At 58.9% G+C, this 13,537-nt stretch overlaps 1 protein-coding gene across 21 annotated transcripts in view; it reads left to right on the top strand.

The window, feature by feature from the left end:
- The first annotated feature begins 187 nt into the window (after positions 1-187).
- SRCIN1 (SRC kinase signaling inhibitor 1) overlaps positions 188-13,537 on the top strand; it is a 68,507-nt gene continuing 55,157 nt past the window's right edge. For 6 of the 21 annotated variants that reach the window (XM_045070040.1, XM_045070041.1, XM_045070042.1 and 3 more), the window contains exons 1-2: positions 2,480-2,761; positions 11,208-11,270. In XM_045070040.1, coding sequence (XP_044925975.1) covers positions 2,638-2,761; positions 11,208-11,270 — 187 coding nt within the window. In that variant the 5' untranslated portion in view covers positions 2,480-2,637. Of the gene's footprint in view, positions 255-1,266; positions 1,582-2,479; positions 2,762-11,207; positions 11,271-13,537 lie in introns of those variants that run through there. The other 15 variants (XM_045070044.1, XM_045070053.1, XM_045070056.1 and 12 more) reach the window with 10 other exon arrangements.

The following is a 13,537-nucleotide window of genomic DNA, read 5'->3' on the forward strand; positions in this document are numbered from 1 at the left end:
TCTTGAGGGGCATCTGGGACTTGCCCCTAGCCAGGCATGTGGCTGGTCCAGGGGCAGGCCTGGGAGTGGGCAGGAAAATGGGAGAGCCTAGATTAAGCTTGCAACCTGGGTAGACCAGGAAGTGGGGAAACCGGTTTGTCATTTGCACCACTTGGGGTGGGGTCTTCTCTCCTGTCTTGCTGCCTGCCTGGCGCCCTATATTGAAGAGAGTTCCTGTGCCCCTTTCTTGCTCCATCTAAAGTGGCTTTGGGAAGGTAACGAAAAGGGGCAGGGGACTCAGTCCACTTTCTCCTCTCCAAGAGCAGTTTGCGAGAGGAGGGACAGGACAGAGAGCGGGCGGGAGAGAGGAAGCAAGCAACCAGCTCTGGAGGGCAGGTCAGGGTCAGTGCCGGTCAGAGCCGGAGTCTGCTGAGCCAACAGGTAGGCCAAGGTGGGACAGGGAGGGGTGGGAATAAAGCGGGGGCGGGGCAGAGCTAGCGCTCCGCATGCTGCCTTGGAGGTGGCCGTGGCAGAGCCGAGCGAGGTGTGAGAAGGGTCTGGAGCGCGCTCCTTTGGGGTGCTGCTTGACAGAGGAGCTGGCTCCCCTCAATCCTAGCACTGGCCTCTGCAGTTCCAGCAGACGCCTGCAGGAGGGGCCGCAACCGGAGCTGGGGCAAGGACACAGCCCAGCAGGGGGCGCCGGGGGACGGGATCCCTGAGGCTGAGCGGAGTCTAAGCAGTGGGGTGGAGGGGGGCGACCCCGGCAGAGGCCGAAGAGGGTCCAGCCTCTCCCTGCAAAGGGCGGCTGTGGCCTTCGGAGGTCACCTTGGCTGAAAAGTGGTTACCCGGTCCCTCAGCTCCGCTTGCCTCCCTGCCCTGTTCCTCCCCGAATGCCTCCTAATCCCCTGGCGAGCCAGGGCTCGGAGACCGAGAAGTCCCCCACCCTCGAGGTGCACCCCTCTCCTCCGAGGCTGGTCCCCGGCCTGAGGCATTTGTCTCCGTGGTGGTGGTGCGAGGATGGCTTGGGGTGGGAGAAGCAGGTGGAGTGGAGGGGAGCGTGAGCGCGCCCCGCACCCCTGGCCCGGCCGCGCGCCGCGGGATCCCGCCGTGCAGCTGGAGGGCGCGAGGCGCAGCGCCCCCTCCTCTCCTCCGCTCCCCGCCACCCCCGGCGGCCCTTTGTACGTTCCGGCCACACGCGGGTACCCGCGCCGCGCGCGCTCCCGCCCGCAGTGACACACCCGCGCCGGCCCGCGCGCGCGCCCCCCCGCACACATACACACACACATACACACACATAGACACACATACTCGCTCTCGCACACTCGGTGACACGCCCGCGCGCGCGCGCACCCACACGCCCGGCCGCCGGCGCCCTCCCAGCTGGTCCACCCCGGCGGGGCCCGCGCCCCCAGCCCGCCCGCCTGGCACCGCGCCCCGGGGCTGGGGCCGAGCAAGGAGTCCGCGAGGCGGCGAGAGGGCGAGCGCCAGGCAGGCCGGCCCGGGGCCCCCGCCCCCCGCGCCCCCGCCCGATGGGGAACGCTCCGTCCCAAGGCATGTCCCTGTCTCTCTCCTCCCTAATGTGCCTCCATGCTTAAGTGGAAGGTATTTCTGTTTTCTTTGTGTGTTTTCCCCTCGGCCGGGGGCGGGGGCGGCGGCCGGACCGGGGAGGCGGCGGCCGGTGGGGCAAGGGATGCTCGGGGCGCAGGTGGCCGGGGGGGGGGGTGCAGGGGACCGCGGCGTGCTGGCTTGGAAGAAGGACCCGAGCGACAGGAGTCCTGGGACCAGAGGGGGTCAGGAATTGGCGAGGCTGGAGACCAAGCGGGGAGGGCCTCGTGATGCCCGGGGGAGAGGGCCCGAGGGGTGAAAATTTAAAGGGGTACGTTTGGAGGAAGGAGGGGTGGGGAGAAGAAGGGGGATGGATTGTGAGAGGAGTGGGGGAGGGGAGTGGTCCATCCGTGGTGGTGGAAGAGGAGGATGCGGGGAATGGGGGGTGGGGAGGCGAAGGGGTTAGAGAAGTGGGTGGCGGGGAGCCTCAAAGGCCTCTCTTTCCCCCAGGTCCCAGAATGGGGTGAACGCGCTTGGACGGTGGTGGTAGGCGCTTTGCGCCAGCCCCCCAGGGAAGGAAGGGGATGAGTGCATTCTGGGGTTAGCTGTGTTGCCAGGATACAAGTCTGTATTCCACCCCCCCACCCCCCTCACCTCGAGGCCCTAGCCCTGGAGACCTCGAGCCTAGGCAGCAGTTGCAGAAACAGGGGACCAGCTCCCCGCTCAGCTGGCGGGTAGGGAGGGGCCATAAGGGGGAGGGGCTGGGGGAGGGGCTATTTGATCTTAAGCCCTCCCCCTGCGGAGGCCAGAGGGCAGGGGAGGGCGCCCCCAGCTGGGGAGAGCATCCTGGGTGAGTGAGGAGGTAGGGACCGCCAGAGGCTGAGGGGCAGAGGGCGGGGCTGGGGAGGGGACGCGCCATAGCCCCCCCTCCCCTCCCACGCACCCCCCTGCTACGTCAGAAGCTCCGGGGCCAGCTCCGAGTCCTGTCGGTGGGGGCAGCAGGATGCTGGTGGAAGCAGAGGGGGCCGGCCGGGTGCCTCCGCAGCTCGGCTGGCAGGGCCCAGCGGGGCGTGTGTGGCTGCTAGTGCTAGCCCCCCCGCCCCACCCCTCCCCATGCAGCCCTGGCAGTGCCTCCGGCGCTTTGCCCTGGCCTGGTGGGAGAGGACCGCTGAGGGCAGCGCCCGATCTCCTAGGGAGGAGGCTGGATCGAGGGACCCCGGGGGCCGAGGGGAGCCAGGTGAGCAGGAGCAAGGATTTTGCCAGGAGGAGGTCCCGGGATGTTTTTCCCTCTCTCCAAATACTATGGAAGCAGGAGGTCCTGAAGCCCCCAACTTTAAGGGAAGTGTTTTCCTCCCCCTCGGTGGCGCTGGCGGAGGGCTCCTGGCTGAAGACTTCTCAGGATATGTCGGAGCTACTGTTGTTTTGGGGGAAGGGGAAACAGATGAGGACATGGTGGGGGTGTATAGCTGACCAGACTTGGGACTTGTAGGTCCAAACGTTCCTTGGTGTGGGATTTGAGCGCTTTGTGGGGCTGGAGGTTGGATACCTTCTTCCCAACTATGGGTATCTTGGTCTGGGTGACCTTGAGCCAACTGCTTTGCTGTCTAACTTCATGCCTCAGTTTCTCTCATTCCCTTCCCTATCCTTCTTGCTGGTTTTCAAGAATTGATGCTGCATTTGATGGAAACTGTCACTATGAAAATGTGAAGCTCTGTCATTCTTGGTGGCAGCTGTCGCGGTGGTGTCTCGTGCGGTTGTGTGTGTGTATGTGTGTGTGTGTATGTGGGGGACAGTTTGGGTTTCTGCAGGAAGGCTTTTGCTAGTTCTGGCTGGTGTTGGGGCCACTGTGAGCAAGTGTCAGGGCCTGGTATTCACACCGGAAGGAGGGCTCCAGGCGAGCCAAGAGTTGTTGGGGCAGAGACTTAGCTGGTGGCCTCGTGTAGAAGGAAGGCTTGGGGGTGAAGGCTTGGGGTGTAAAGGGAGGGGGTCGCAAGAATAAGATCCCTCCCACCCTCCACCCAGATTGCCTGGCACCCAGGCACCATTGGCAGCGAGTGCAAAGGCTTTGCCCTGGCTTCTTGCCACCGTGCCTTGGGGACAAGAGGGTCTTTGTCCAGTGCCCCCCCCCCACCAGCCGCCCCATTCCTTTCCGCCCTTACCATGATGGCCGATTCTCTATGATGACCCTCAGGGCTGGGATGGAGATGTGGGTCCCCCCTGTGCTCTGGGGATCTGGAAGAAGCAACTATGGTCCTCAGGGGCTGAGTGGAGAGGGGGAACTGGGGGAACTCTCTTAGGGGAAGGATCCCTGGGAATGAGCCATCAGGACACCTGCCCCCACCCCAGGCCTTCTGTTTGCTCCTTGTCTAATGTGGCAGGAGGTGGGTGGGGGGGGATGTCTGGGGTCTTTGTGGCCTGATTCCTGCTGAGCTCCAGGTTTCTTAAAGATGTACTGGGTACAGCGTTGTGTGCTGGGATACAGAGCCTCAGACGCTCTCTCTTTCTCTCTCTCTTCCCAGGGACCCACCCTGGAAAAAGGGTTTAATTAGAACCATTGATTCCTTCTTTGGCTGCGGGCATCGATCTCAACAGTGTGGTCAGACCTGGGGGGTGGGGGTGGCATGGTTTCTGTCTGCACAGTGCCAACCTTGGCTTAGAAGGGAGGGGGCTGGGCTCTTTAAAGTACCGGGTCTGTTTGAGCCCCACCCCCACTCCAGGTCAGGTCTTAGGGAAAGAAGGGAGCTGGGGCTGAAGGTCTGGATGGAGGGAGGGGGATTTGGGGTTCAGGATCATACTGAATGGTGGGCCTGGGGCTCTGGAATGGAGGGGAAGCTGTGGTTGGGTGGGGTCCTGCAAGGGGGAGTCAGGAGGCAGCAGAGGGGGCTGGTCTGGGGGGTGCAGGTGGAGAGTTCAGGGGAAAGACCTAGGGCTTGCCATAAAAGCTTCTCTTTCGAGGAATCCTGAGCACTTATCTCCTCTAGCCCTGGCAAGGAGATCCAGTTTCTTCTTTTGCTTGTGTCCTCAAGGCCCAGAGAGGGACAGAGACTGCCTCAGAGGCCCAGCAGGCCTGGGTGTGGCCTTGGAGCCTGGTTGCCTGAGCCAGTGGCCCCTGCCTAGGCACAGAGAGCTGAGGGTGAGGTTCCTGGCAGCCTTGAGTCTGGTCTCTGGGCTTGGTGGGAGGTGGGGGACAGCTTGTGCCCCCTAAACTCTGACTGCCTGTCGTGGGTGGGCTGGTGCAGGTGCGGGCTTCAATGAGGCACTCAGATGCTCTTTGAAGAATCCCTTGTTGGCTTCCTAGGGCCCATTCGAGCAAAGATAATAAAAATCTGGCCGTCAGCGGGTTTGAGGGCTGCACTCGCTTCCCCTTCTTTCATTCCCAGCTCTGAAAAGCAGAGATGAAGGCTTTGGATTTGGCTGCTGCCCCAAGGGAGAGAGGCAGAGGGAGGGAGGCAGAGGAGGATGATTGCCTGGCAGCCCAGGAATTGCTGGGGAGGTGGGCAGAGGGAAAGGGGCTTGGTCCCCAACTCCTGCCAGACAGTCCCGAGGCCTCGGTGGGGCTCCTATGCCCGATACCCAGGCTCCGGCTTTGCTTCAGTCCCAGAGGCCTGCAGTCCTCTCTCTCTGCTCTGCTGCTCCCACTTTCCCCCTCCCCCTCTCATCTCCCCCCACCCTGCCCCTGTGTCTCCCCCACTTCTTCCTCCGGCCTCCCCACTCTCTGCCCCTTGGTTTCTCCGGCCCTGCACTTCGTTCTGTCTCTCTCCCCCAACCTTGTCTCCCCTTTGCTCACTCTGTCTGCTCTCCTCCCATCTGTCTGTCTTCCTCCCCCCAGCATTGGTCCTGCTTTCTAGGACTGTCTGGAAGGTGGGAGAAGCCAAGTTGGGGGGTGGAGGGCAGTCGCAGCCACTGAAGGGATGGGGCCGGGTTGACTATTATGGTCTGTCAGGTGCCATAGATATCAGAGTCCAAGCGGAAGGGGGCTGCTGAGCCCTTGGAGGAGTGTGTGTGTGTGTAGCAAGGAAACCATCCCCCTCCCCACATCACAGCGGGCACCTTGCCCTGACATTGGGCTTCAGACACTCCAGTTCTCCTGCCGCCTTCTGCTGCTTGGCTGCCGGAAACCAGCGCCTCTGGCCTTGGTCCCTCCGCCCCTCTGGTCACCCACAGTCACAGGCATCACTGTTGCCCTGTCCACGCTCTTCCCCTCATACCCCAGCAGTTTCCAAGCTCAGAGGTGGGAAGGGAAGGCTCCTAGCCCCACCCCTCACCCCTGGGCTCTGGGAGGCCTTCCTGGAGCCCCATCCAAGCCCTGTGCCCTCTTGCCATCTTGTCGACCTCCCATATAAAAGACAGGACTCTCGTGGAAAGAGCATTAGACTCTGAGTAAAGGGAGCTCATTCCCACTCTTCCTCAGCACCCAAATGTCCGAGTGACCTTGAACAAGTCCCTGCCTGAAGTGGGCCTCTTTCCTCACCTGTGAAATGAGGGGGTGTGGGCTGGATCATCTCCAAGGTCTCTTCTGACATTCCGTGGATGTTGTGTCTCTCTTCTGGGTGATTTGCATATGCTTTGCATATATTAATGGTGCCTGCTTGAAGGGGGAAGGTGCCACCCACAAGGACCAGAGTCCCACCCACCATTCCGACTTCCCTTGCCCATTGGCCCATGCTTTCACTGCTGGAATCTCCTAGGGGGGTGGAAGCTGAGGCCTGAGCATTTCCTGAGGAGGTGGGTCTGGCCCCTGGGTTCCAGATATGCTGGAGGCAGGATAGGGGGTAGCCTCAATGGAGGGGATCCTTACCCTCATCACCCCTGCTACAGAAGGTTCAAATAGGGAAGCCAAGTGCTGTGTGAATTTACTGAAGTTGCCTGTGGCTACCATGGAGTGTATGAAACCCGGCTGAGGCTGGCTTGGGGGTTTCCCTCCTCCATTCCCAGGACCTGAGCACCCTCTAGATGCCAAGATGCTCAGCCAGGTGTAAGAGTCCCTCCTCCGGTGTCAGCTCCCCACCCCCCACAGCCCAGGGCAGATCAGGGTGTGTCTTGCAGCCCTACCCACTTCTGCACAGTCCCCTGGGCTTGTAGGTTGCAATTTGGACCTGAGAGCTGGTCACAGAGAAGGCTAGCTAGCTCTTTGCATCTCTGGGCCCTGCTTAGTTGCCACACTGAAGGTGAAGCCCCATGCTCCCTACAAGGGTCACAGACATCATGAGGGAGAGAGAATCTGCTGCCTCCGGTTCTGTCCCCACCTCCGGGGGGTAGTGCCCCCAGAGCCTCCTCTCCTATCTCCTGACCAGAGCTCTGTCTGGCACGGGCCAGTGTCAGGGATCCAAGCCCCCAGTCCTGCTTCTGTTGCTTTGGCCCCTATAATGCCCATCACATGGGGCAAGGCCTGGGTAAAGGTTGGCATCCTGGAGAAGATAATGTGGGGCCACTGAGTCATGGCAAGGGTTTCTGAAGACAGAAGCGGAGATGGCCTCTGCTGCCGAGGAGGACCGGGCCAGCAGAAATGGAGCAAGAGGGATCAAGGTTAGATTTAGTCTTAGGAAGGGACTGTCCCAGGGGGCAGATTTGTTTGTGACCATAGGATTGCTTTGAGGATTAAATGTAATCATAGAAGAAAATGTCCAGCACAAGGCTTGATACATAGTAAACACCCAGTAACTGGTGTGGCAGAGAGAACAGAAGTCTCCGAAACCAGAAAAGACCCTCCCCTAACCTTGAGACTTAGGATTTTGCAGGGGATGAGAAACTGCAGGGACAATTCCCAGAAGAGCTGCTTCTCCCACACTCAGGCTGCTGCTCCCCCAGTGTGCTCCTCATGCCTCATGCACGCACTGGGCTCAGGGCCCAGCCACCCGAGGACGCCCTGCCCTCATCCGCTCTGTTGCGGGTGGGCAGACAGAAGGGCTTGGGGTGGGGGGAGAAAATATTCTTCTCCCCTCCCCCCTATCTTTGCCCAGGACAGCTTGAAAGGAAACAGGCCCACGCTGTAGTAGGAGGAATAGAGGTTAGATAGGAAAGAAAGCCTCCCGGGGTGTGTGTGGGGGGAGGGGACACTCCAAGGTGGGGAGCTCTGGTGGTCTTTGACCTCAATGACAGGTATATGTGAACATGAGTAAGCTGGTGCTGTACCTAAGGGCAGGGGACCTGTGGGCATGACCTTTGCGATGACCTTTGGGCCATCCTGAGGCACTTGGTAGATGCACTTTAACTCTTGTAGCTGTTATGGCTGGCTGAGTACAGGGTACAGGGGTGCATGAGAGAGAGGGGTCCAGTCCTGCTGGGGAGGAAAAGGGGACCAGGTAGTCACTCTTCAATTCCCCAGAGCAAAGAGGTGAAGTGCAGTGGGAAGAGCGAGCATGGGACCAGGATCAGGTGGCTTGCCTTCCCTACTGCTGTGTGACCTTGGGCAAAGTAGTTGCCTGCTCTGGTCTTCAGTGTGCTTGGTATGAAAAAAGAGGGTGGAACTGGAGAATCTCTAAGGTCTCTTCCAGCTGTCACAAGCTCTACCTTCTTCCTCTCTCCTGAGATAAAACATGCCTTGCCATGAAGAGGGTGGGAAGAATATTTCCAATTTCCAGCTAAACCTGGAAAAATGGAGAACTGGCCCAAGAGAATATTGGCACATGCGTGTGAGGGCAGGCACGCACACACACACACAGACACACACACAGACACACAGACACAGACACACAGACACACACACACACACTACAAACAGTCCTCTGTGCTGCAAAGACACATTTTGCCCAAAGTCTACCCTCTCAGCCTGGAGGCTGGATAAGGGAGTGGCCAGAGGATTCAGCTGTCTGAATCGTAAACTCAACGTTTTCTATCCAGGCAGAACTGGCTTTTCTACATTCCATTCCATTCAGGGACTATAATCCAGTCCTTATTTTCCTCCTCAGAGGCACTGCCCGAGGTTGGCTCCTCTCCCCGACAACCTTTTTCTGGTTCCCGGTAGCCTCCACCACCTGGCCCAGTTGACTGCATGTCCCGGCATGGAGTTCTGTCAAGATTGGAAAGGAGCTGGGTTTTTCCCAAGCCTGCCTTCCTCGCCTCCGCAGACTTCCCCATCCCAGCACATTGGCTTCTTTCCCACCCCAGCCGTAGAGCTTGCTGGAGACCCCAGACCCAGGGCCCTGCAGGGAACCCTCAGACCCAGAGACCCCGCAGAGCAGCCCAACTCCAGAGGCTGCTCTGGAGAGGCCTAGCTGGAGATGATTCTGCCGAGCCTAGGAGGTGGTTGTGGGAGGGTGTCCTGCTGCCTCCCCACACCCCCAGGGTGAGTGATAATTGCAGACACAGCGGGCATCCGTGGCGTCACCCTAGGCACCGGCATCTGCCTCATTGGGGAAGAATTAAGGATTCCATCTCATTGGGAAGGCATTCCACGGCTCACTGAAGCCCTTTCAGAGAAACACTCAGCCCTTCTGCCTGCTCTCTTGGGCTGCTCCCTGCCCAGTCCACCCCCACCGAGGGAGGGTAAAGTGGGGGTGGGGGCTCAGCTGGCCTGATGCGTCCCAATTTGTGTTCCAGCCGCTTTCTAAGAGAGAAGGCTCTGAGGAAGAGTGAGGGCTTTTAGTACTGACTTGGATTTTCACTTTGCTGGTCCCCCGACTTTTAACACTCTCCCTGGCCTGGGTACTCAGGGATTTCTGGAAGTTAAAAGGAGAAGGGGACTAGAAGGGGACTGTGAGTGGCTTCCTGGAGGAGGTGGGAGAGCAGGAAAGCAGTCCTCCCACCTCCTACCCCTGCCCCAGGGGCCAGACTTCACTTAAAGATGAAGCTCAGGAGATCCGGGTCTGGGCTTCTCCGGAACCCAACAGTTCATCCTCTCCCCAGGTCCCTGGTCCATCCGCAGCCCAGACCTAGCCTCTTCTGCCTCCCACCCCAAGGATGAGGTAGAAGGAGACAGAAACCAAGCCTTCTCTTTCACTTATTGTCCTTCAGAAATGATATATCCTGGAGCCCAGGCTGGGAAGAGGGGAGACGGCCAAGGCCTTAGGAGGTTAGAGGGGAGGGAGCTTAGCTCAGGGGTCAAGAGCTCGGGTTCTGGAGTCAGACAGAGGTTTGTGGTTTGGGGCAAGTCATTTCGCCTCTGAAGCTCATTTTCCTCCTCCGTAAATTGGGGCCCATGACAGTGTTTTTCTTGCAGGGTGGGTACCAGGATGAAATGCGGTAATTTAGGTAGAGTTCCTAGCTCACTGGAAACCTTTAACAAATAGTCATTGCTTTGTCTTTGTCCTCCTCACGTCCAAGGAATGACTGATCCAAGGAATTACTGAAAGGGCGAAGTCGTTTTTGTCTTCCCGGAGGAAGGGGCATACATGAGAAAACCTCTTTAGTGTTTTTTGAAATCCAGATCCTCACCTCAGTTTATCTGGGGCTGGGTCCCTGGAGCTGCCACTGAAGGCAGGTGCGGGGAAGGAAGGTAGGCCCCCTGAGTTGTCACTTCTCTGGACTCCGTGCCCCTGTCCATCTGCCCCTTCCGCACCCCACTCCAACCTGCACTGCCTGGTCCAGGAAACCCTCTGGGGCTAGATCCGTTAGTGAGAATTCTTGGTTTCTTCCTTCAGTCAATGTCCCCACATCTGGGTACAACAGCTGCTTCTCCCTGGGATGCCTGCGTCTTGGGTAATCGGTGGGAAAATTGGAACCATGAGATTGGCAGGGGGCGCTGAGAACTCTTGCAGCCAGACGTGATGTGGGTGTGGATGGGTCTGAGCTAGCCTCGGGCAGGCTGTGCCCGAGAGGGTCCCAGCCACAGTGTCTCCCTCCGGGCAGGAAGGAGATTTATGCCACCAGCCCCAGGATGGAAGGCAATACACCATAAGGCAGCAGGAGGGGGAAAGGCTACAGTTAGAAGGACTTCCCTGCGGGGTGGGAGGCCTGCAGCCCTGATGAAGGCTGAAAGGGGGCTGTGCCCTGTACTCTGAACGTGGGGGTGGGGGGCGGATGGAGGCAGGAGTGAGGTATAGACCTTCAAGCAATTAGGGGCACAGGTGCCATTGTCCTGCACAGTGTGAGTGTGTGAGTGCTGGTTTCGTGTGAAATACGTTTCCTCGTTGCAGCAGGAAGAGGGAGCTTCCTTAGCGTTAGGGGGTGAATGGAGCAGATGGGGGTCTCGGGCTGGGAGAAGGCTGTCAGCAGAGCGGTGATGGCAGGCCCCTCTGACTCTGACCCTACCAGCCTTCCAAGATGGGGTGACCTTGGGTGGGCAACATAGGTGGGCCCTCGAAGGTGCTATGCTTTGGGATCTTATGTGGGCGCTCCAGGAAAGGGCCTGTCTCTGTTTCTGGGAGGAGAATAGGGCCTGGCTTGTTGACTGTCTGTCCTGGGGACCTCATTCTAGGGACCCCATGTTTTCTGTGTCGTCCTGCTGTCTGTCCTCCTGTCTGTCTCCCACCAGTGTCTCTGCCCCTTCAGCCCCTGCTCTTCCAACACCCAGTCCCTACCCCTCCTGCCCCCACCTCCAGCCTCCCAGCGACCTCCAAAGGGATGGCTGTTAAGGCTCCACCTTGCCTTGTCCCTGCCCCCCTCCAGCCCCATGGCCCAAGGCCCCTGCCTGGGAGCCATCCCACTTTGGGAGCCCCACCCTGGGCCCCTTGCTCTCTCCACCTCCTCTCCTCTGGCTCTGGGCATTCATTCACGACTTTCCTCCTTTCCTGTCCCTCACCCAGGGCTCCAGCGTGCAGCGGGAGGGAAGGCTCCAGGACTCTGTTCCCTCTGTTTAAAGTCTCCAGGTTAGTAAGCCAGGAGGGAGGCCTGCCCCCACCGCCCTGCCTCACACTGCTCCTTAGCCAACTGTCTCTTGCCAACCTAGATGGCCAGAAATGGGGGAGGGGGGCTCTCCCTGGTGGGCCCAGGCCTTTGCCAGGGGAGGGGACAGCAGAGACTTGACTCCGGGGAGGGCAACTTGCCTGGCGGAGAACGTGTCTATGTGTGCATGTGAGTTAGTGTGTGTGTGCATGTACATAAGCGTGCTGGCCACAAAGCCTCCTTGGGCTGGGAAGCTAGGGGAGGAGGAGGGTCCTGGGGGCCTGGGGGCCTGGGGAGAGGGCCTCAGGAGCAGGGGGCCCTTCTTACGGAGGGAAACCCATGTTCCAATGGAGGCTAGAGGGTGGGGGATGGGACATGGGACCACATCCCACCTCAATACAGCTCTGTTTAGTTTATAGGCACTTGCAAACCTGTGATCTTATTTCATTTATTCAATGATTCAATCGTTCATTCATTCATTTGTCCGTTTGTTCATTCATTCAATAAAGATTTATTGAATACCTTCTTTGTGCCAGGCCCTGGGCTAAGGTCTGAGTCCAACAGTGACCAAGACAGATAAGAGTTCTTCCATTGCTTAAGTGCTGAGCAGATAGAGGGTAAGGAGTTGGCGGAATTCACCAGCTGTGGAGCCCGGGCCGTGGCTTGGGCAGCTGACTGTAAAGTGCCTGCTCCTACTCCAGGACTGTGACTCCATGTCCCCTGACGCCCCGTCTGCCCCTGCTCCCTGGTCGGCAACTGCTCTCTACTTCATGTCCCTGTAAAGTGTTTCTTGACCTAATGGTACCCCTCACATAGTGTGCCCCCACTGAGTAAGCAGTGATCGAGGCCTCAAGTCCCTGGGGACTTGGGCAGCGTTTTGGGACCTGTGCTGAGGACTCTTCGGAGGCCCTGGGGAGCCAACACCCTACTTCGCTGCCCAGGATCAGCAGTCTGGGGCCCTGGACTTGAGAGACAGCCTGATCTGGGTTCAAATCCTCACTTAAGCCATTACCTAGCTCTGTGGGCCGGAACCAAGCCACTTGTCCTCTCCCAGCCTCAGTGTTCTTGCCTGGAAAATGGCAGGGTTGCCAGGCGCCTGGGTGGCTCAGTGAGGAGAGCGTGTGATTCTTGATCTCAGGGTCAGGAGTTCAGGCCCCACCTGCAGCAAGGATTGCCCCATTGTTTGTTCCCTTCCTGTGTGAGCCCTCTTGCCCCCTGGGGCAGCCTGAGCCTCAGTATTGTCCAGCTGCTGCTCTGTCCGCCCCCCTTCCCCCCACCCCCCACTAGGGGAGCAGGGCTGCAGGATCTGGGTCTTGGCTGTCTGCAGACTGAACGTCCTCCAGTCCTCCATCTCTCTGAAGGATGCTTCAGCCCCAATCTGGGCGGGCAGCTGGGGGAGGCAGCCCTCCTTGCCACTGTGGCTGCTGCCGACGCCTTGATGGCTTTTTAATAACTTTGCTCTGAGACAATCTGCAGAGCGCTCGTTTGTCTGCCTCTTAATTAAAATTACCGTTTTCCTAAAAGAGCAACAAGGCTGCTCCCCTCCCCCCCCCACTGTGGCTGCTGACAGGAGGCAGCAGCACTTGAAACTGCAGCCCTTCCTGTCTGCCCAACGCTGCCCCCCACCCCAGTCCTGGTCACAGGGGCCACCAACCCCCTTCCCTGCACCCATAGCAGAGGGGCCGGGGTTCAGCCACCCCGGTGGGCTGGGGGGGGGGCGTCAGGGAACCAAGAGGAGGGCCTGAATGCTCTCCTCTCTTGTCCACCCTTTTCTGGAATACTCCCAGAGGCAGGGAGCTCAGTACCTTCCAAGACTTCTGACATCTGTAGAGAGGGGAAGCAGCCCTGTCCTGCCTACCCTCCCAGAACAGATTAAGATGTGGTTGGATTTTGGAAACGTGTTGTGAAGGATTATTAGGGGTGGGGGCTGACAGTGTGGTCAGCGCCCCCATTGACTCTGGTTCCAGTTACAAGAGACTTCCCGGTTCCCTTTATGGACTCCGATTCAGCAAGGGAGTGAGGGCCAGGCGGGGTGGGGGGGTTCATTCAGTCCTTGCTGAATTTGGGGTAAAATCATCCCCTGTAATAATGAAAATACTAATGACCAATATTTACTGAATGTTTACTTATTAATACATGAACCATGTGCTGGCTTAAGCTCTGTTCATTTTATCCTTATGACCCACTGGCCTGTGTCCTCAATGCTAAGGTCTCTGTTTTATGGGGGAGGAGACAGACCAGAGAGGTTAAA

Source organism: Mustela putorius, unplaced genomic scaffold, assembly GCF_011764305.1.
Source record: "Mustela putorius furo isolate JIRA1106 unplaced genomic scaffold, ASM1176430v1.1 tig00003962_pilon_pilon_pilon, whole genome shotgun sequence".
Classification (NCBI taxonomy): Eukaryota; Metazoa; Chordata; class Mammalia; order Carnivora; family Mustelidae; genus Mustela; species Mustela putorius.